The 24,791-nt window shown below is 39.1% G+C and overlaps 1 protein-coding gene across 1 annotated transcript; it reads right to left on the bottom strand.

The window, feature by feature from the left end:
- Positions 1 to 1,068: 1,068 nt before the first annotated feature.
- LOC140161317 (methylmalonic aciduria type A homolog, mitochondrial-like) lies at positions 1,069 to 19,329 on the bottom strand. Its single transcript, XM_072184796.1, has 6 exons — positions 19,239 to 19,329; positions 10,384 to 10,895; positions 9,057 to 9,179; positions 7,883 to 8,053; positions 7,084 to 7,319; positions 1,069 to 5,971 (listed from the first exon to the last, which is right to left on the bottom strand). Exons 2-6 carry the CDS (start codon positions 10,889 to 10,891, stop codon positions 5,675 to 5,677), a joined length of 1,335 nt encoding a protein of 444 aa, XP_072040897.1. The 5' UTR covers positions 10,892 to 10,895; positions 19,239 to 19,329; the 3' UTR covers positions 1,069 to 5,674.
- Between the last annotated feature and the right edge of the window lie 5,462 nt (positions 19,330 to 24,791).

The following is a 24,791-nucleotide window of genomic DNA, read 5'->3' as shown; positions in this document are numbered from 1 at the left end:
TCTGTGTACTGAAACCCTTCAAAAGCAGGATCTTAATCATGCTGCGTGCCTCAATTTTCCCCATCTTGCAGGTTATGCGCGGTAACCAGGACAGCAAGTTACTGGCATCTTAATGCCACCTGTAAACATACTAATATGAGACCATTTTTGCACCATAATGTACATAAGGACCAGTGATTACACTGGCAAAATTTCATTTATATAGCTCCTTCACTTCTGGGTGATTTCTAAAACTTTTTGATACCCTATCGTATTTAGAACAATCTAAAAAATACATTAAAATTCTTGTTTTCTAATAAAAACATAACTTTTGTGTACTTTTGTTTTCTTATCAATAAAAACAAGCATAAATATGTCAAAAGTTTCATGTAATAATCGTAACAACGTGCCTAATATCACATATTATTTTTTAATCCCCAAAATTGCTGTATTTTTCTGGAATTGGAGTAGAAGTGTGACTTCCATTTGCAATTAATGCTTTCCTTTCTATATAACCCCAGCCTTATTTATAAATCAAGTCCATTGAGACTCAAAACAAACAATCAAATGCCAGAGCCACACCACACAACCTGAGCCAGCATATATTTTTTAATAATACTATTATTTTTTTTAATGTGACACGATCTGCTCTATGGGGGGCCAAAGGAGGCATTTTTGAAAATTGAGTTTAGTTATTACCTTGTAGTAACATTTGGCTATTATATACTGAAAACACCAAAGGTCTAGCATACTTGGTCCTAAAGTTAGGTTTTTGATGTGCATTTTCTTATGTATTTTATTGTTTTTTACTCCATATTTTGGCTTATCTCATTTTCAAATTTGCCGTCTTTGGCCCCCATGGACCAGATCGTGTCACAAATGGAAGTGGGCATGTAGAAATCCCCTTTATTGAAGCAGACATTTTATAATTCGAAGGGCGAATTTATGATTTAAATGGCAGGTTTGTATTTAGTGAACCATTACATGCCAAACCTGTTTGAAAAAAAGTGCCAATATTATATGAAACAAACAAAAAAATTAAAAATTTTCAATTAAAAATTACAAATTTTTTTTAATTAAATTTTTTTAATTTGTGTAAAAAGGTGTTTAGATTAGCATTTACGTTTCGGTCTATGGAGACTGGACTTCTTGAACTTTGGTCTGTTATAGTCTACATACTCTACATGTGACTTTTATTGTTCTAAAGATATCATGATATTCAACTTGACTGAAGCCAATATGGTACACAAATATTGATTGTTATTAGTACAATGGTAAGAATATTTTCATGAAGTGAACAATATAGCGTAGCCAGTATTTTAGTGGGGGTGGGAGTCAAAAAGCCAAATTTTCGTCTCCATTTGTCAATTTTTTGTCCCATTTTTCATCTTTTTATACTCGTTTGCCATCCCCATTTTATCCCTGGAAAATTTCTGGGGGATTCCCCCCGGCTATGCCACTGGAGGCGATATACATGGACTGTTCCAATTGACAAAGCTTTGCCAAGTTAAATGGAACAGTTCATTATATTTCACTGAATGAAAATATTCTTTCCATCGGATATATTAAAACATTTAATATTCGTTTTATGCAACTCATATACAGGGTGTATCAAAATTAAGTATACAGTTTGAAAAATGCTGCTAGATTAAAAAGTATGAGGTCTTTGGTCGAAATTCTCTAGTTGATAACCTAATCAACATCTTGTCCTTCTTCAGCTGAAAAATCACTGGCGTGTGACCATTAATAAGGATTTGGTGGCTACTTTTGTGAGCCGAGTACAAAGAGCAGTTGCGCGAAGTCAATTGGGTTTAAATGCCCGGTTCTTGTTATTGTTGTGCAGCCAAGAGAAAATGCAGGTGTACAGATCATTTGTCCTCATTTTTAGGGTTCCAATCCTGTGCATGTGTGAGTTACATAACATGTGACTTTTGGTAAATCTGGGCAACTATCTCCTTACATATGCTAGGTTTGACTTGACGAAGAGAATAGCAACATTAAAATGGATACTCCACAGTACACGCCAGAGCAACGGGCCTTCCTTGTTGCAGTGTACCATCGCACCCAGAGTCCAGCAGAAGTGCTTCGGAGATTCCGTCAGCAGTACCCAAATGCACGCTCCCTTCACGTGGAGCTATTTACAAAAATGTTGCGAAGTATCAGATAACTGAAACGAGTCATAATCTGAACAGAGAACATTGTGGTCGCCCCCGAACTGGAAGATATGGTGCTAATATGCTAGCAGTCCGTAACACTCTGCAGGCGGGGCAAGCAGGAGGTCAAATTAGCTGCTGTCGAAATGGACTTGGAATACCATCTGCATCCTTTAACAGAATAACTCGTTTATGACTTGCGATTTTCATCAGACGATAAGGAGACATCAACTTCAGCAAGCAGATCACCAACGTCGCACTGTGTTCTGTCAGTGGCTTCTTGCCCCTCCCCTATGTTTCCTGGAAGATTTCATCATTGGCGATGAAGCAGAGTTTGCATTAAATGTTTTCACAAGTCCTCCTGCAGACCTTGATGAACTTCAGAGACGCATAATTGCACAAGTTGACATTCTCAGGCAGGACAGACCTCTCATTAGACGTGGTGTGAACGCCATGTTGAGAAGAGCCAAAATCTGCATACAGAAGAATTGTGGGCATGTGAAAGACCAAAACTAAAACTGTCAATAACTGTAAACGGTAAAGAAAGTGGTGAGACTTTTCTTGTGATTTGTATGTTGTTTTGAATTTTATTGACTTCGCGCAACTGCTTTTTGTACTCGGTTCACAAAAGTAGCCACCAAATCCTTATTATTGGTCACATGCCAGTGATTTTTCAGCTATAGGAGGACAAGATGTTGATTAAGTTATCAACTAGAGAATTTTGACCACAGACCTCATACTTTTTATTCTAGCGGCATTTTTCAAACTGTATACTTAATTTTGATACACCCTGTATAAATTCCTTTTCTTCCACTTTATTTGATTATAAATCACCAGGAAAACAAAATAGATTGATAAATTAAAAAATATATAAACTTTATTTTAGAAGCCACATCTATAATTGGTGAGTTAGGCCATCTTAATTTAATTTAAGCCCTTCCCAAGATCGAAACCTAATGCAGAATGTGCTTTCTTTAGGGTTTATTTTTTTCTGTGGGACGAGCTTTTTAACCAGAATAGACAACCTTTTAATCTCTAAAGGATGTTTCACTGTGATCAAGATGAAGAATTTTATTGAGGTTTACGATTTAGGCTATTTTGATGTCTGGTGGATTTGAAAAAAAAAACTCAATCCAGCGGGTTTAACGCGCAAAAAGTAGGTGATTTTACTAATGCGCGCAGGGGCTTTGCGACAAATTATTAAATTAAGATGGCCTTATTACCGCACACAAAATACGCTTGCATTTGTCAGCATTGCCATGGTAGCTTTGCGTCAGTGCAATGGAAGAGTTGACTATTGCACTTTTTGAAGCTGACGCTAAAAATAACAAAAAAATAATCAATAGTAATTATAGCCAATAAAATGACAATGTTCATACAAGCTATATCAAAATGATTGGAACCCATCAGTTTTGATGGTTATTGAAAAGCCTGCCTCTTCCAAATGCACCACTGGATCCTCTTGAAATTAAAGACCATAATTTATTGCTATGCTTATGACATTACTCAACAACTTATGCGGATCCTATGTTGCATTTTGATGTGGCAGTCATGTCCATAATCACTGGAAACTAATGGGTACCAATCATTTTGATACAGCCTGGACGAGTTATAGAATACACGTTATTCAGAAAATGAAGCTCTCATTTTGTCGATTTGATCCAAAAACTTTAATAGACTTTTAACAAACATATACACAATTGGTTATTCAGGAAGCTCATTCCTACCAATTTTACTTCTCAAAATAAAGAAATACATAAGAAAAGGTGCATAAGTTTGTTTATTTCCTGGGAAATATTAATTTTTTTCCAAGCCTTTCTTTTATTCCCAGTGTTTGAAAACTGCATGGTCATGCTGCATTTAATTTATGTTATTTTTTAGTTTCAAAATACGCATAAATATTGCTTTACAAAGCTTGATTGTGGGATGAAAGCACCTTTTTAATAATCATCTGAAAACCATTTGATGAAATTATAACATGAATTATTGGCACTTTAAAGCCATGTAATACAAGTTTGGTCAAATTTCAATTTTGTTATCCTGTGCCAAAAATTATAAAACACACAGTAACAACTGTCGAAGGTTTTCTGTAATTTTAAGCCAAAAATAATAAGGTTCAATTAAAGGAAGCCTATTTGCGATCTTGGCCACTTCACTTTGGAACTCAGATATTCAAAAAAAAGATTTTTTGTTTTGTTCTGTTTTTTTGTTTTTTTAATTACAACATTACAAAATTGCTCTGTTGTCCTACAAACACAATCAATTTAGCTGATTCCATATGATATGATTTTGCTTTTCAACACAAAAACAATGTATCATGCATATCCTTACATGCATGGATAACAACCTTTTATTATAGCACTTTTGACAATCACATCACTCTCTGCCAAACTTAAATATGTCTTGGTCTATGATGTCAGAGGGAGAGAGAGAGAGAGAGAGAGAGAGGGGGTGGGGAAGAGAAGATTCCAATCCATTCCAATTAAAATGGTTAGCATACTATTTTTTAAATACATACCAATATGTTTCAGACGTATACACACACTACACAAATGTATTGCAACATTGCTGAATAAGAATAAGAGTTTGACAAACTGTAAGCATTCATCAATATCCTGTTGAATTCACATTACGTACTAGATGACAATGTTCTTTGGCTGATACAATTATGAGTATGACCAGGCTAATCAATTGGTTGGAAGGTCATTTATGGCGATATCATGCATGTTTTCCAGTGCTTACACAATGGCGGAATGACAGAATTCCATTAGAACGCAGAAAAGAAGAATCTAATGTCAACAAAATGTTCAGATGCCTTTAGAATGGTCACCAAATTAGTTTAATTGGTTTCTGCAATGTATCAGAAAATTTGTTACGGAAGAAGGTTGCACGGAAATGGTGCTTGGAAGAAAATAACAGTCAAAGATGGCCAACACCTTACAGGGGTTGGAAAACTCTGGAATTTCAATTACAATAATAAGGTCAAATAGTTACTCCATAGAAGTTATAATGCTAATTAATCATGTAATGAACACACAATGTTTTGGTTTGTGATTCAAGATCATTGGGTCCCGCATCAGGTGCCCTATGATGTAGCCACATGATCCATCTTTGTCTTCTAAGCCTGTTGATTTCTTCCACAAAACTTATACATGAATCATTCTCCCACCACCATGTCTCTGATACACTGCAGAAACCAATTTAACCATTTTGCAACCATGAAGGCACCTAGACATTTTCTGGACTAAAGTTTCATCCTGTTTGCATTCTAACCGATTTCCATGATTCTGCCTTTGTAATCACTGGAATATGCACATGATGTCACCACAGTGAACACCTTCCATCCTACTGATTATCATAATCCTAGATTAAGTGCAGTATACATTGTATATGTATTTATGATGTATATAATCGTGATCGTTTCATGCAAATAACATTGCTATCTAGCGATAATGTGAATTCAACATGATATTGGATCAATGTTCAACTTATTGTGTTGAATTTTTCAGCGATGTTACAATACTTTTGTGTAATGTGTCTTCCTAATATTGAGGTTTCTGTACTCTGAACATTCCCAGCAGCATATCAGCAGCCATACCAGGTGATAGGACACCATTAACTACTTCACTCTCTATGTGAGCTATATGAGGCTTAACATCCGGATGATGTCGGAAAATCTCCATAATATTGTCCTGGATGTAATTCCACATCCACACTTTATGTTGTCCTATTCGTTTGTCTTGAAAGATGCCGTGACTAATCATGGTATGACGGTATTCTTGCATGGTCTCCCAAGCTTCAGGAAGGCCATCTTTTTGAAGAGAGGATACTTGCATTACCTAAATAAAAGAAACATAACAAATCAATTATAGAATAATTTCAGTACAGTTCTTTAATAAACACTAGTGACTAGACAGCAGGCAGGGTTTTTGGAACCTTCTGTATTTCAACATGGATATCATGCTCAAAAAAGAAAAACAAGTAAAACAGTAGTTGTCCATCATTAGGCAAGATATGTGATGTACTCATGTACACCAACAAATTAGAAAAAAGGCTATATTTTTTCATTGAAACAGGCAATTCCAGTTGAAATCCATATACCCCCAATGGAAGACATAACCTTAATCTTCCACACAGGGAGTGTAAATTGGGATTACCTGAATGGGTACTCCATTTGAAATCTATACCACAGGTCTGTATGTGAGATTAAGATCATGTCTTCCATAGGGGGTCTTTGGATTTGAAATGTAATAGCCCAATATATGATAAGGGTACATGTATGAACAATTTGATCAACTTATATATAAATTGAAGACATAATTAGAATTTCTTATGGTATGAAAACATCAAAATCTTTTTTAGGATCCATGTTTTACACACAGGTATCTGTACATGACCATGGTACAGGCTTTATCAAAATGATCGGTACCCATCAGTTTCCAGTGATTAAAATGAAAAAGTTCACCACATCATAATGCAACATAGGAGCTACCTTATTTATAGATGTTATAAGAGGTCATAAAACTGTAAATCCTGGGCATTTCAAGAGGATACAATGTTGCATATTGACAAAGCGGGCTTGCCAATCAACACCAAAAACTGACGGGTATCAATCATTTTGATACAGCCTGTATCCACCTACAATACAGTCAATGCAAGTGGAATTTATTGCCCATTTCATGTTAACATGCGACTGTGGAAAGCGTTCAAATATTTTGTCCCCTATTGTTCGATTCCAAAACTCCCACACACTTATTGCACAATATTTGGATACAAATTGTTGGGATTTGGAATGGCTAAACCTGTTGAATTTGGTTGGAATTCGCAAATCTTCCTCAAGAGCGATGTAGTTTTCAAATGGAACATTTATGCATTTGCCCATTGCTTTAATGTGGCCTACAATTTCAACCATAAGACTGATAAATAAGTTTCATTTTATAGATGCTATTACCTTTGGAAGCCAGTACTGTGAGCGTTTGCGCATCAACTTAAGAGCACTGGTGTATTCTGCCCTGATGCGACGAGCTGGTATCTTGAGTTCTCCATCTGCTTTATTGACTAGGATGAGATCTGCCATCTCCATGATGCCTTTCTTCAGACCTTGTAATTCATCACCCCCAGCAGGTGGTATAATTAGAACAAACATATCTACCATGTCAGAAACTGCATATTCTGACTGTCCCACACCTGTAATAAAACAAATAACATATTGCATGAAACTTGTTCCTCTGTTCAATACCAATGTTGGAGACAGGAATACTTCCGGTAAAACTATAACATTCAGTCCGGATTCCTGCTCCCAAGCAGATGGATCGATAATATCATCAACACTTTGAGAGAAGCCCAAAGGTTTCTGCTTCGGGAGTCGTGCATACCAAATATCATGAACCTATGATAATCTATGGAGATTTGACCTATGACCCAAAATGACCTTGACATTTTTCGTCTCGCTTTGGTGGTTGTTCATACCAAATTTCATGAACATGCTACCCTGGATGATTTTTGCATAAATTATGCAAATTGTATATTTTTCATCACGGAGCACAGGTGGATATCCTTCCTCCCACCAAATAGCATCCCCGTATGTCTTACGGATCCCCAGATACAACTCCGGACGGATGGGCGGAAAAACAGACAGACAGACAGAAAAGTGGTAACTATCTCTAATTCTGAACATAGTTCAGGCGAGACAAAAAAGGTTCAGCAGGCTAAACATGTATGATTATAACAAATATGTTAATTGAAATTACCCATAGTTTCCACAAGTACGACATCATAACCAGCACCTTCACATAATACGATAGCTTCGTTAGTACTGCGGGTCACACCTCCCAAGGTTCCTGATGATGGTGAAGCACGAATGTAGGCTTGAGGATCATGGGATAACCTTTGCATACGAGTCTTGTCTCCTAATAGTGAGCCTAGAAAGGAAAGAGCACACACAAAATAATAATAATAATGACAGTTTAATATAGCGCTGGTATCCGCCTTTCGATGCTCAATGGCGCTTGACATAACAAGTTGATCTGAAAAAAGTATATCAACATGATAAAAATTATTCCTTTGTAAGTGCCACATGTACTAGGCACTCACATAAGTCTCATCACTTACTTTTATATGTACTGCTCTTGATTAGGCCCTATGACAGCCAATTTGTTAACTGATTCACTTTTTTTTAGTTTTCAGCCAATCTTGGATTATTAATTACTGTTTTATTTGTACATTATGTTAAAGCCAGAACTATTTAAAGACAGAAAATCATATTACTAATAATAATATTATGATTTTATACAATTATGCAGGTTCAAAATAGGGTCCTGTTGGCAAAATCTTATGATGCAAGTGGGTGTATTTTACACATAAGTGGAGTTATAATAACTGTATGTCACCAATCACCATGATCATGCACTTCTGGATAAAAAGCAACTAATTGGAAAAATTAATTAATGGATAATGAAACAGTCATCTCCTCACAGATAAAAAGAACGAAACTGGGACAAATATGAGTGAACTTTCAATATCCTTATGGAACCCTATACATGTATGCGGAAGATGGATCTATGTATATGTATAAGCACAATGAGAGTGTAGTCTTATAAGTGAAAGGAGTTAGCTTAACGTTCCTAAATGATTATAACACTTACCCCCATATGCAGAAGATGGATCTATAAGTTGATCTACATGTGTGGAAGTGGGAGGGTGTGGGCTTGATCCTGAGTGAGTATACCAATTACCGAATAGGATGCAACTCGCTAGACTTGAGTCCAGTCTTCATTTCGGGAGTTTAGGGTTAAGGGTTTAGGGCAGTCTTGTTTTTCTAAGACTAGTAGAGTTGCACCCTATTCGGCAATCGCTGCGAGGAAGGTGTTGAAGCAGGAGAGTGGGCTTAAAGGGACGGGCTTGTTGAGTGGTTACAGTACTTACCTCCACTATATGAAGAAGATGGATCTATAGCTAATACAGCTACTTTGTGACCAGCTGCAGTTAATTGTGAACCTAATGATTCTATAAATGTAGACTTGCCGGCTCCAGGAGGACCAGTCAAACCTGCGGTTATGAAATTTGGTAAACCAATTAATCAATTAACTAGTAAAATAATATGAAAAATGAGAGAAACCAAAAACAACCAAATTATGAAAAACAAAATACGTATTAATTCCATTAACCCAAAACTTCCCAAACATTGTTACCAGTGACCCAAAATTTCATGAGAAAAATATGGTGCATTAGTGAAAGGCTCAACATACTGGAGGATCCATCGCATAATGATGCCAAGCCTTATAAAGCAATCAAATCAGACTCTTGAGCATGGGTGTGAACTGAAGCATATATATTTTACACTCCATGTGGAGCCTGGACTCAAGTGCACTGCAGAAAATCTAGAAAATCATTATTTCAACATTGGATAGCTTTGGCTCAGATGAATCTGTTTCTTAAAAGATGTTTTTAAAACTGTTTACTTATTTGCAGTGTGTCATATATGACTGGTAGACTCACTTGACCTTTGATCTCTGCATGTGACCTTGAATACCACCATTACATAGAGGTTCCCATAGTGCTATAACCCAAGTTTGGTTGCAAAATTTTGCATTTGAACAGTTTAATATGAGACCAAAATTTTAACCATATATATAAAGCATTGCATAGAATTGTGTGATGTATGTGAGAAATAAGTTGGAATTTTAGTTTTGAAAATTCCGCAAGTAGGTCACAAATTCAACAACATGTGACTATGAACTTTTGGCATACAAATAATAACAGTGTTAAGGGGGTACTACACCCTCGATAAATTTGTGTCTATTTTGCATTTTCTCAAAACTCAAAACACAGTGGTAACAAAGTTACGTATATTATAGGGCAAGGAATCCAATTACTACACTGGAATTTCAGTGACCCAAGACAAGCGGTTTGTTATTTATGATAAGAAATAAGGTACCACTCGGATGTACCTCGTTTCCTATCATATATACTGAACTGCTTGTCTTGAGTCACTGAAATTTCAGTGTAGTAATTGGATTCCTTGCCCCAATAATATACATAACTTTTGTTACCAGTGTGTTATTATTTTTGAGAAAAATGCAAAAATAGTCTAAATTTACCACAGGGGTGTAGTACCCCTTAAGGCATGATTTTGTGAAAATACCAACACACATAAGCCCCACGTACACAAAAATGATGACTTTGTACAATGCACAAGATTCATGCTGCCATAAGGCCTCCCTTTGGATGACAAGAGAGACAATATACTTACCTATTCTAAATGTTTTTGGTACATTTTTATTTCTTTTTTCTTCATGTCTTAGATGTACTAATACTCCTGATAACAGTTGTTTTGCTTGACTTTTCTTTTGTGCTAATCCTGATTCTACAAGAGTGATTGCCTGTGCCAATGACGCCCTTTGTCCTGCCAGCAGGCCATTATACAGATCCTGTACTAGATGGTCTTCACAATGAAATATCTTTGAAATATCTTTTGACAGGTGGGAGCAATGTGCCACATTTCTTTGACATAGACACATGGATGATGAAATACATGGCTTGAATTTGCATTTTGGATGTAGATTGGTATTGGTATATATACCAATAGAATGTCTTGCCATACACAGATGATGATATGATTTGCAATTGACATTGTTAATTTGAACTATTCTTTTAGGTAATGTTTTAGTTGCTGGTTTCAATCTATTAAGAACACAAAGTATATGTTCTGGCCCCATCCTAATCGAGTTCATTCTGCCGGTCACATGTAGCCTTTTCATGAATCTGCATGGATAGAACAAAATAGCATAAAAATTAGGTTAATTATTAACATAAGATTCTTGTTCAGTGGGTGTGGTTTAGATTGCAAGCTCTAAATGTAATTGGTTCCAGAGAGTCGTCTATGAGCCATAAATGATGGTGGCCGCAATGTCACAGTGCACATGGCCTACACTATAAAGCCATAATATGCGATTTCCTCCACAGCGACGCCCTCAATTTTTCTTGAATTTCTACTTTTTGCATGATTGTAATGCCCAATGCCAATGGTGTACTAAAATACCACTAGCCCGACACATCATGGCCCTAGTGGTTCCTTCCTCACCATAGGGCTATGACCTCCGTACTACTGCACAAACCGGGGCACACAGAGGCAGCCACACTGAACTCAAGTCGCAGGTTCACCCTGCATTCATTAAAGTACTCAGAAGTTCAGTTTTGTGATATAATCCTTAAAAATAACACTATGAAGACTTCCTTCTTTTCTTCATTAAATTTGCATTTCACAGCAAAAAAATGAAATTTCTTCGCCACCATGAATATCTCTATGAGACATTAATTTTTGTTATGGTCATGTTTTTTTATACTGGGCACCTAAAAAGGGCGGCTCTGTTGCATTCTTACTCATCAAGACGTGTTTACATGCATGTAGCTTGTTTATTTGATATAAATTTATTATGAGCTTGTTTAGTATTATTTTTTTCCTTAGACATTGGTCTTTCAATTTCTGAAACAAAAATTAATGATGTATTCAATTCTATTGAAATCAATACTCTATTATTGACATAGATAAAGAAAGATTGTGTTATAGACACGGTGATTGAATATTCTATACAAGTATGTATGTATGTATATCTGAAACTCCCGGAGGAACTCGGCAGGGGGCTTGCCATCACGCCAAGCTGACACAAGGTCAATTTCTACAAACATTTTTACGTCTGTTTGGAAACATCATAGACTGATGGATCATTTTAGGACGGTACAATGATTACTCTTGGGTCTATAGAGTGGAGGCAATGGCCGAGATGGGGTTCGAACCCACAACCTTGCGATCATGAGTCCAATGCTCTAGCCACCGTGCCACACAACCCTGTACCTGGATCTTAGGTGAATGGGCTAAATGTGTTCCTTTATTTTGTAAATTCTCAAAATTAAATATATCACAATTTTTATTTACGATTTAAAAATCATTACTTATAAAATGCAGTAAAATATATCCACATCAAACAACTGTAACAGAATAAAGGTCCGAGCGGTCTTGGCAGGCGGGGTAAGGGTCAGGCGCAGGAACCTGTCCGATGTCTGAGTGCGAAATCGCATGCGCAAAACACAAAAAGGCGCTTAATTTGAATAATTTGACACATGCAGCATGGGACGCGTTGAAAGCAAACGCGATAAAAGGGCGCTTTCTTAAGTACAAGAAAATCACACAGGAACACAATTTGGCGATTAATTTGAATATTGACACAAGAAACATGGGACGTGCCGAAAGCAAACGCGATAAGAGGGCGCTTACTTAATATTACAAGAAAATCACACAGGACTCATTTTGCTTACACCTTGGAAATCAGCTTATATTAACTTGAAAATATGAATAAAATACACGGCACTGATTGATCTCTGATTTGAAGTCAAATCCTGGTTTCATAAAAAGTTATTTGTACCACAACGGTTGGCTTGACTCATACAAACATAATGAATATCATGCACCACGTACCAGCATTAGGAGCAAATTATAAGTTCCAGAAAAACAATTTAATCAATAAAATAAAGTCACTGGGCCACATAATAAAACAATAATAAAACATAATAAATATCACGTGCACAACATGTTATTTGCTGATATACATTAGAGGGCCAAGCCTTAGATCAAACTCACCAGGGCATATAAATAACATAAAAATATACACAGTAAAATGGAACCACCCCACAGTCATGAAATGCAATGGTAAACAGAAATGTGTGTGTAAACCGGTATATTAATTTATGGCCATTTGTTTATGTCTGAAAAGTGCACAATATTTTTCATGTCAGCGCTGAACAATATGAATGAGTCATTTCCATACATAATTTGCGAACCTGTATCATACAGTCTATATATGCTGTACACAAGATCATGATCGATTTACGATTTCGATGACCCATCACAATGTCCCATGCACTGTCGCTGGCAGAAATCTCGAAGAACCCATGTACTCCATGTTTAATACTGTGACGCTGTATCCAACTTGTCAACACAACTCAGAAGCACTCACATTCTGCATCAAAAATATCCGTAAATCACCATGTTTTTATTCAGCACTGGATCCCATTTGCAGCAGCAGTTCTTGTATTAATCATAGCTGCAGCTTATATTTCAAATCATCCTCCATAATCAGCATAAATCAGTCAAAATCAGTGAAATAATCACCCGAAATCACGTTACATCCATGATTGTTGTTGATTCCCCTCGATTGTGCTGGCACAGCAAAAATATCACATGTTTTTAACAGCACAATCCTCCGGGACCAAGTTCAGCGGCATACCACAACACATGGGCCACACGCTGGTCAGAGCTTCGCTGAATGTACGAGAATGCTGATCGTGCCAGGTTTCTCCGAAGTGTAAACAAACTCACGCAATCTCACCAATGACCTCTGTAGAGGTCAGTGAATCTCAACCAAAATGAGGGCGCTATGACGGTCTGTCGGTTGATGACAATTCCAGACGGTGCATTATCATGATTATGCGAGGGGTTGATTTAGCACAGGAAAATTCCGTTACACAACCCCCTCCTCCATCGAAGCGCTGTCCCAGCGCTGACAAACCACCAGGCATAAAGGGAGTGTACATGTATTATTGTTCCACAGTACTCTTTGGTATGTGTCCATAGCAGTAGCATTTTTTAAGTATAAGTTCAGCAACTTTAAATGTTCACTGCCAGCACTACTATATCACAGTGCTCCTTTGTATGTGTCCATAACAGTGGCATTTTTATAAACTCAGTTCAACTTTAAATGTTCACTGCTAGCACATGTGACTCTTTAGTTTCTCAATATACTTTACCCGTCACTGTCAATTGCCTGCTAAATTACAGCACAGATTTGTTTACATGAAATATGTAGATTGATTCACACCTTTACTTTGCATAAACAATATATTATGACACACAATTTACAGTTATAATTTTTTTCATTACTTGGCATTAAGTTAAAGCTTCATGTCATTGTCAAACAAAATGATGTGAATGAATTAATGATGTATTAGTGAAATGGAGGAGTGAATGAACATGACACGAAATGCACAACCAATAATCAACATTTTGCATAGATCAAAACACACATTTTCCAAGGTGTAAACTTAGTGAAAAAAAAACAGCGCTGAACCGAACGCTACCAAAATTGAAAATTATGCAAGCATATGTAAATGCCGAGCATCGCCAATCGCAGAAACAAGCGCCATACTCTGAAAATAGCCAAGTCAGACGTTAGCCACCACAATGATAATTTACAAACTTGCACATGAAAATACAACAGCGAATGTGAACTCCTCCCTCTGAACAATCGTCTCGTAGATGTCTATACATGCATCTAACAGCTAGTCTATACACCCCACAGACTGGTAAAAGTCGGTGCAACCAATTACTCCTTCCAGGCAATACTCAAGTAGATGTCTATAAATGCATCGATCAAATCTTCTTCACAATGTTCGCCTCAGATTATTTTATGACACTTGAAAACAGCATTGAAACACAATCACTCCTCTTCTGCTAGACATACTCCGATTGGTTCCTCCCAATTAACTACGCTTGCATGGCCATAACTCCGATAATCAAATCACTGTCGAGTAATATATCAGCCTCAGGTACATAATTGAAATCACTGCGCAAACACGTCATTAAAACAGTCACTGAATCGCCACCTCCGATTGGAATCCTGATAACACACAAATAATTCACATAATTTACTGCACATACGCGTCTCAAATCACTACTATGAACTACCACCAGGGTCGCCCCGGGACTACCGGAGCCAGGGGGTCAACATGGTCCTCCTGGTCGGCACGAGCCTGTCATCGCTCAAAATTACTTCCGCTGACTTCAGCATATTTCCCTTGAATTACTTCAGCATGACTAGTCTACCTCCAAACTGGGTGTTTCATCAACTTCACTTCTGCATTTAATAAGTTTCTTCACTCTTGGCACGACAACACTCCCTTGTGGCACACACAGTAGCAACGGCCCGGAAAGACACCAGTCTACAAGAAGACAAAGTCTACCTACAAATTCAGCAGACCTGTCTCCCGATCCAACCGAGATGGGCACCACACAGGAGGCTATCAGGATGATCTCATGTACAATGTATTGGCTGGCTTTACTTGTCCTCATTGGCGAGCTCTTCTTGTCATTAAATGGTTCAATTACGCTACATACATGTATGTACAAATCAGTGCAGCTGGGTAGTTACAAATCCTCTCCAGAACGCACATATCCATACTCAGAGTCTTCAGGGGCTAAATTAATCATAAGTCCATCTGCATCCATCATTGAGTCTCCATCGCAACCTCTTTTAAGGGATCACGTCTCAACTTCAGGCTTTCTGCAGACAAAACACTTTGATTCTCCTCCGTTGACACCTGGATTATACTCTGGTTGCAACTCCTACTCTGCTGACACAAGATGATTTTAATTGGTAAACACAAAACATGACATGAAATTTAATTTAAGAGTTATCCGGCCCCAAGAGAAAGCACTTGTAGTCTTCCACCTGATAAAAATATTTACAAGATAAACATCACAATAATTGTCTATGCTGGAACAATTATCACCTGAGTCAATGTGTCGGATCAGTACCTGTCTAACAACCGAGATTCCCCTACATGGCCAGGCAAGAAAATCCATTAAACAAGGTCAGCCATAAATAGTCTCCTTCACAATCACTCTAAAAGTCCTGCAGTTATGATGACAAAATGTGCTACAGATGCTCCTTTAATTACTCCTTGATTGGTAAAAATTACTCGTATCTACATCTGATTAGGCGTGAGTGGGTCACAGCTGCAAAATTCAGTCACACCAAAATACATCAATAAAACAGAAAAATAGCAAGCACAAACAAAAATCCCACTCCTGACACCAATGTAACCGAATAAAGGCACGAGCGGTCTTGGCAGGCGGGGTAAGGGTCAGGCGCAGGAACCTGTCCGATGTCTGAGTGCTTGAAATCGCATGCGCATAAAACACAAAAAGGCGCTTAATTTGAATAATTTGACACATGCAGCATGGGACGCGTTGAAAGCAAACGCGATAAAAGGGCGCTTTCTTAAGTACAAGAAAATCACACAGGAACACAATTTGGCGATTAATTTGAATATTGACACAAGAAACATGGGACGTGCGAAAGCAAATAGCGATAAGAGGGCGCTTACTTAATATTACAAGAAAATCACACAGGACTCATTTTGCTTACACCTTGAAATCAGCTTATATTAACTTGAAAATATGAAGAAAATACACGGCACTGATTGATCTCTGATTTGAAGTCAAATCCTGGTTTCATAAAAAGTTATTTGTACCACCACGGTTGGCTTGACTCATACAAACATAATGAATATCATGCACCACGCATTACCAGCATTAGGGAGCAAATTATAAGTTCCAGAAAAACAATTTAATCAATAAAATAAAGTCACTGGGCCACATAATAAAACAATAATAAAACATAATAAATATCACGTGCACAACATGTTATTTGCTGATATACATTAGAGGGCCAAGCCTTAGATCAAACTCACCAGGGCACATAAATAACATAAAAATATACACAGTAAAATGGAACCACCCCACAGTCATGAAATGCAATGGTAAACAGAAATGTGTGTGTAAACCCGGGTATATTAATTTATGGCCATTTGTTTATGTCTGAAAAGTGCACAATATTTTTCATGTCAGCGCTGAACAATATGAATGAGTCATTTCCATACACAATCTTCGAACCTGTATCATACAGTCTATATATGCTGTACACAAGATCATGATCGACGATTTCGATGACCCATCACAATGTCCCATGCACTGTCGCTTGGCAGAAATCTCGAAGAACCCATGTACTCCATGTTTAATACTGTGACGCTGTATCCAACTTGTCAACACAACTCAGAAGCACTCACATTCTGCATCAAAAATATCCGTAAATCACCATGTTTTTATTCAGCACTGGATCCCATTTGCAGCAGCAGTTCTTGTATTAATCATAGCTGCAGCTTATATTTCAAATCATCCTCCATAATCAGCATAAATCAGTCAAAATCAGTGAAATAATCACCCGAAATCACGTTACATCCATGATTGTTGTTGATTCCCCTCGATTGTGCTGGCACAGCAAAAATATCACATGTTTTTAACAGCACAATCCTCCGGGACCAAGTTCAGCGGCATACCACAACACATGGGCCACACGCTGGTCAGAGCTTCGCTGAATGTACGAGAATGCTGATCGTGCCAGGTTTCTCCGAAGTGTAAACAAACTCATAATCTCACCAATGACCTCTGTAGAGGTCAGTGAATCTCAACCAAAATGAGGCGCTATGACGGTCTGTCGGTTGATGACAATTCCAGGCGGTGCATTATCATGATTATGCGAGGGGTTGATTTAGCACAGGAAAATTCCGGTACACGACAATGGCCGCTAATTAGTGTATTTAATTTCAAGGTAGTGTATTAAAAACAAAATCTGGGTTTTACCTGAAAACAAATCGAATTTTCTTGTAATATATAGCAACATCGTATGGGGTACTAGAGCATGCACAAATCGTAAAAATGTGTAGAATAGAAACTTGGTGGTATCTCATTATCTCATATGATAGTCGTATGGTGTAAATAGCATGCTTAGCCTGAGTCGCTCGGCCTATCTCGAACAAAATCGCCAGGCGTAGCTATTGAAAAACGAGAGGATTCGCCGTACTATCACAGCAATTTTTGACACGAAGATATAGTGATGATGACGCTGCATATGCGGCGGACAAAGATGTCAAATGAGAACATCTCAGCCCTTTGCGAGCTGGTAGACCTTAAACCCGAGACTCAGGTTAGGTCTACCAGCTCGCAAAGGGCTGCCTTAGGCTTTGTTCCGAATAATCAGACCCAGAACAAAATATTAATTTCTGACATGATCGTGTTCTGGGTCTGAACTGTTTCCATATGAAATCTTGATGGCAAATTGGACAATAGAACCAGTGTTCGATTTAGAGGGGTTTTACATGCACAAATGCATGTAACTTTGGCTCTGTGCATGTAGAATTTTGCCTGTGAATGCAAAATTTTGTGTTATTCAGCCCATTTTGAGGAAAAAATCAAAGTTGTGCATGTAACTTTTATTTTCTAAATCGACCCCTGAATAGAACTTACTGCACATGGTTCTAGACTACGTGACAGCTTTTTAATCCCTATTCATGTTACGTGAATCACGCTATTGTGGACCATCCTTCTGATACTTGAGTGTTTGGACAAGCGGAACGGTCTTTTGTCTACCTCTCTGTTTGTAAACAAACCAGGAGGTCGAAATCGTCCTCCTCGCCGAATACGAAAGTCACCGTAATAGTACGGCACTACCTTGGCTAGGCTTATATGGGAAGATGAGTCTCATCTTCTCTAGATTTACCGAATCCGAAAAGGGTCAATCAATCAATTGATCATGAATGACATGTTCATACATACTCACGATATAACGACGTTTCTGATTGGATTTGCGCCCTTTTTGCTTGTCATAAATACCGTTTATGACCAGTACGCAGGGCATAAACAAGCCAAATCACGCAGCGTTGGAACCCAATTAACGCGATCCACGATTTGCTAGTGTTGCGATACGCGCGATGTCACCGCGCCCATCACACGCTGAGCGCAAGAGATGAACGCGTTGACTCCCGGCCGTTGACCTCACGAGCTGCTTCCTGCAAGTAGGCCTACTCATTTTCTCCCAATTTTTGAAGGAAAACGGTATGAAAATGTTATTTAAACTTGTAAACCTTATTATTTTCATTTGTTTTGGATTGCTAACATTACAATGTTCAGAATGTTGGGTAAGGGTATGTATGAGCGGGGTTCATTCATAGGATTTCAGGCATGATCGTTGATTTATGCCCTCGGCTCGCGCCTCGGGCATAAACAGCGATCATGCCCGAAATCCTATGAATGAACCCTAGCCTAGGCTAAATCATGATGATTGATTGAGCTGAGTAGTGAGTTAAGCTTAAATTAAAGCAAGTTATGTTGCAAAATTATTTTGTAACGAATGGTGGTGTGCATGTTCCATGAGGAACACTGGGAAGGATGATCGATCATATACCATAATTATCATCACACTCTGCACTAATTACCTGAATCAAGTGAAGACCAGCAAAAATATCATCATGAGGCAGAGGAGGAGGAGATTTCGGAATCGTGAAGTACTTTTCGGCACCAACCAAGTAGAGCAGGTTATTAATATTAATGAAGTGACGTCATGCACCGTACACCCATTGCATTTTGGCGTGTTTTTTGCAGTTTGTGAAGAAATGAGAAAAAAGAATTGGACAACGTGATATGCAAAATGAAGTGGCAAATATTCTGGTTCTATTGGTGGCATCGGTATCAATGTACCGTAAAATGGGGTAACTTTGGGCACTTTTCAAACAAAACCAATTAGGCCTAGGGCCTATATTTATATAAGGGAGTGTTCAGAAATACTCTGGTTGGGGGGGGGGGCTGGAAAATATGTAGTGGGGTCATAAAATTTTAGGAGTTCTGAATAGGGGGGGTTAAAAAAGTTTTGGGTGTATGAACAGGGGGGGTTAAAAAGTTTTTCGGCACGTAGAGGGGGGTAATTTTTTTTCTCGCGCTGCGCGCGAAAATGTTACCAGAACAAAAGTACATTTGATCCAGTGTTAAAAATTGTCGTCTAGGCCTATAACTTAATTTTGAGGTTTGTGGCAGTTCTTTCTGGTCAGCTCTTTAAATCACTAAAAGCTGCAATATCTTTGCTCTTCTTAGTTTTAGTGTTGACAATTTCTACAATAATGTTTCATATAGTAGGGGCCTACAGATTATTAATTTATTATCACTGATTACCCTTTTCCATATAAATTCAACCCGATCATGGGCCAAAATAGTGTAAAATACAAAATGTTTGCACGCTGTGTGCGCACATTGTCACAATAAAGGCATTTTCATCCCATCATGGGCGAAATACACAATTATTGTTGCACGCGTTTTGTCCCAATAAAGCCTTTTTGGAAGCTCAAATACATGTACAAAAGCAAAACCGGTATATGTATTTGCAACTGCAATTTCTTTTTTCGTCTGTGCCCCCGAAATTTTATTCACCCAGACCAAGAAAACTGGCTATGCCCCTGTATTTTGGGCTAAAATAGTCTTGTTTTTGCGCACTTCGCCGCAACAAAAAGGCCCAGTAAACATAGGCGTAGATCCGGCCCGGGGGATGGCCCATACAATCATCCCCCCCAATGTTGACGCCTGTAGGCCTATGTGTGTTTCTGACCAAATTAAGCTCATATTTGGCCAATTTAGCCCCCAAAGTACAAATTTTTGCTCGCTTCGCGCGTATTTAATCCACTTTTGCATCAAATTTCATTCGTTTAGCTTCCAAATGGCAAATAGCGTGCTACTTTAAAACATTTCCACAATTCCACATCATTTTATATCAATGACATGGGTACAATTCCATTGCACTTGATTGAATACAAATTTTAGTACTAGGCCTATCATTAATATGCTTCCTCTGCCATTTGAATGGTAGTAGAATTGAATTAGTAGAATGGTACATTATGATGGGGGGGGTCAAAATAGTTTTGAACCTATATGAGGGGGGGGTCAAAAAGTTTTAGGTCCATTAAGAGGGGGGGTCAAAAAGTTTTGGGTTTGCGAAGAGGGGGGGTTAAAAAAAATTTCGACATGAAAAAAAAAAAAATTCCAGCCCCCCACCAAAGTATTTCTTAACACTCCCTAATTATCTCTTTTTTGTGACATTAGGGTTCCATTCTACACCTTAAGTTGAAAAAGATTTTTTAATAATTTTGCAAGGGTACCCTAGGGGTAAAAAATAGCCTGACCAAAGTTACCCCGCAGTTACCCCGCATTTGGGGCAACTTTTGTCAGAGTATTACATTCCATGAAGAAAAACAAATTATAGGCCTATGGGCAAGTTGTTATTTTTTGTGACATTTGACCCCTGCAAAATTAATCAAGCACACATCCTTTTTTGTGACATTTGACCCCCTGCAAAATTAATCAAGCACACATCTTTGCTCACAAATATTGATTTTTATTTTTTCTGAAAAAAATGTAAAAAAATGCTCATTTTTGGTCAAAATTCACGATTATTTCGTAAATTTCGAGGAAATTGGACACGAACGACTATTATTTCTTCCAAATATATTTCTTAACAAATTGACACCAAATATGACTAAAAACAATATTGCTGTACGAAAATATGACAATTTCAAAAAAATATATTTGGCACACATTTATGGAGCACCTTTTAAATCAAAATTATTGGCATGTACACAGGGCCGTTCCGACCATTAGGCCAGGGCGGTCGCCTAGGGCGGCAAACGTAGAATGGCGCAAAAAAGGGCCCAAAAAAACGGGAATGGAGAAAAAAAGGGAAGAAAAAATGACAGCGTCTTCCTTAGGGGCGCCGCATTGACCAATTCAGGATCGATTCTGCGCCCCTCCAAGTGATAAAAGTCAAAATTTTCGCGCGAGATGTCTACCAGCCCATGATGGATTTTGTACATCATGGTACACTTGTTCAGCTTCCTACGAGCTTCTAAGGATTGCCACTTCAACTCTCCTAACAATCTGGTGACTGTGCCTTCTTCCCTGATGTAATTATTCTTGCAAAAGCGGGCTGCCTGGCATTGAACTCTGTTAAGCTTGGTGTTGTTAGACTGGTTGGATGAATCCCAAACACAACTTCAATATTCAAGCAATGGTCTAATGAGGGTGGTATAGGCAGATGATTTAACCTTCTTGTTGCATCCCCACAGGTTACGCCGGACTAGACCCAAAACACGCTGAGCTTTTTTAGAGATTTCTTGTATGTGATCATTCCAGGTGAGAGTGCTGTTAAAACAAGCTCCAAGATACGGGTGCGAATCAACTGACTGAAGTTGTTGTCCACAGAAGTTGTAAGTGTGCTTCGGAGGATGTCTGGTCCCAATCGTCATGGTGACACACTTGGTTGGGTTAAATGACATTAACCAGTCATCCTGCCATTTTTCAAGCTGCTTCAGATCTTTTTGAAGAGAGGGTGACATCTTATCCACCTCTGTAGCTGTGTACAACAAACAGTCGTCTGCGAACAAACGTAGGCTACTTGTGAAGTGATGTTAGAGGACAAATCATTGATGTAAAATAAAAATGCGATGGGACCCAGCACTGTTCCCTGTGGAACACCAGAAAGAACTGAAGCTTGGTTAGAGAATTTACCATCTACCACCACTCGCTGAGATCTGACAGTCAGAAAATCTTGAGTCCCGTTGGCTATCTGTCCTGATAAACCGTAGAAGCAAAGCTTTTGGATGAGTCTCTTATGTGGCACCATGTCGAAGGCTTTTGTGAAATCTAAAATAGCCATATCAACGTACGATTTTGCCTCCATCCAACTGTTTAGCTATATGTTATCAACCGTTAGGATCAGCTGCGTTTCTGTGGACCTACGTGCTCTGAAGCCCGGGCTCTGAAGCCATGCTGGTTGTTGTTCAGAATGGAATTAGCTTCTGCATGCTTCATAACATGGCTGGCAACGATGTGTTCAAGAATCTTACATGCATCTACAGTCAGCGAAACGGCTATAGTTGGCTGCCTCACTTCTGTTACCTTTTTTAAAAACCGGAGCAACATTAGCTTCTTTCCAGACAGCAGGGATTTTACCAGAGTCAACTGATGTTTGGAAAATGTCAGTGAGGTATGGAGCGATTTCTTCCGCAGCAAGCTTCAAAAACCAAGGTGGTATTTCATCTGGTCCCTGAGCCTTGGCAGCCATCAAGTTAACGTAACTGTTTTAAAAACACCTTCCTTGGATATTGTTAGATGACTGACAGTGGTGTACCGTGGCCGCCCCAACCCCGGGGGCTGAAGAAAATGCAATTTTGCCGCCCCTACCTCAACAGCCCGAAAGTTTTTCTGCTTTATCAATTTTTTCCGCCCTTTTTATTTACTAATTCTTTTTGCCGCCCCTGTTTTTGCTGCCCTTCTCCTTCCGCCGCCCCTTCATTTTCGCCGCCCCCTGCTTTCACCCCGGGGAGCTGGCGCCCCCAAAGCCCCCCCCCCAAAAAAAAATACGCGCATGACTGATGTTTTCATACGGGCTATCCCCAAGATCAGGAAGATCACCTGCTTTTTCCACGGTAAATACACTGGCGAATTGTTGGTTCAGGATCTCTGCCTTCTTTGTGCTATCACTGACTAAGTTACCGTCGTGTTTCAAATCTGCCACACCGTTGTCATCCTTGCATAGATAGTAATTTGGGGCCTTGACTTAGTAACTCTTGACCCCGACATATAGATGGGGCCCGAAATAGTCAACTCTAGGGCCCAAGATACCAACTCGGGGCTCAATATAGGCCTACTAACTTGGGGCCCTACTTAGTAACTATAAGCCCAAGATAGTAACTCGGCCCGGGGGCCCAACTTGGTAACTCTGTGTCCAAGATAGTAGCTCGGGCCTTGAGACAGTAACTTGGTGTTACCGTTTTGGGAGCTCACCACCATTGAACGCGCCGGCCATTGAAATATACGCTGAAAAAGGCTTGCGCGCCCAAAACTTGGTCGTACACTCTGGGTAACTTGAATCGGCCCGGCCTCGTCGCGGTTGAGTGATGGTTGGTCGACTCTGATGTAAATTGACTCCTTCGCACCCCTTTCAAAGTATCTAGCGCCCCAGTCAGGGGTTTTGACCTTGTCCAAATCAACTTGGTGGCCATGGCCGGGATTCAACGTGGACTGCTGGGAGACCTCCGTCAGATTCATTCATGGTCAACGTTCTAATCTCACACACTTCTCCCTCCTCTACTTCTGCTATCTTAGCTAAGGTAGTCCCGTGTTTTATTACATATGGTCGGTTTCCCACATTCGCCACTGAGACAGGTACCACCCTATCTTGAGCTTTCACCACACACCGAGCTACTAGAATACCACGCTCTATTAGCCTACTTCTCCCCAGTGGCTCCACCACCCCAAGGTTTCCTTCTCAGAGTTCAATCCAGACACAATTGCGGACACTACCATCGAAGAAGTGGGAGCAAAAGATGGAGGTGCAATACCAGGGATGCCTCCCTATTTGGAAGAGTTAGCCAAACGGAGTACTGAAGGCCTGGATTTGGGGGACAAGGCCAAGGTAAAGGGATTGTTGATTGCGTATCAGGATGTCTTTTCCAGTGGAGAGTTCGACATCGGTAGAACCACATGGGTCAAACATAACATAGACACAGGCGATGCAGCACCCATTAGACAACGTGTGAGGAGATCATCTCCACAGCAAAGGGCTGAGGTGGAAAGACAAGTGGGGGAGTTGTTGGCCAGAGGGTTGATACAACCCTCGGATAGTCCATGGTCAGGTCCAGTGGTGTTGGTGGACAAGAAAGACGGTTCTAAGAGGCTGTGCCTGGATTACAGGAAAGTAAATGACGTCACAAGAAAAGATGCATACCCGCTGCCGCGGATTGACGATTCTTTAGATTCTCTGGGCGGAGCCAAATTTTTCTATACTTTGGACTTGGCCTCGGGCTATTGGCAGGTGGAGATGAGCAAAGACGCTCGAGATATAAAGTCAGCATTTTCGACTCCCAGTGGACTATATGCGTGGAATGTGCTTCCATTTGGCCTATGCAATGCACCCTCCACGTTCGAGCGGCTAATGGAGAGAGTTT

The sequence above is a fragment of the Amphiura filiformis genome, chromosome 9, assembly GCF_039555335.1.
Source record: "Amphiura filiformis chromosome 9, Afil_fr2py, whole genome shotgun sequence".
NCBI classification, from domain to species: domain Eukaryota; kingdom Metazoa; phylum Echinodermata; class Ophiuroidea; order Amphilepidida; family Amphiuridae; genus Amphiura; species Amphiura filiformis.
This window is presented reverse-complemented; position numbering and strand designations above follow the sequence as displayed.

Excerpts from the sequence above, each read along its gene's own strand:
- LOC140161317 (XM_072184796.1), bottom strand. The coding sequence starts at position 10,891 with ATGAAAAGGCTACATGTGACCGGCAGAATGAACTCGATTAGGATGGGG. Across the intron at positions 9,180-10,383 it reads ACCAAAAACATTTAGAATAG|GTTTGACTGGTCCTCCTGGA; the intron begins GTAAGTATATTG and ends TCATAACCGCAG. Across the intron at positions 5,972-7,083 it reads CACAGTACTGGCTTCCAAAG|GTAATGCAAGTATCCTCTCT; the intron begins GTAATAGCATCT and ends TCTTTTATTTAG.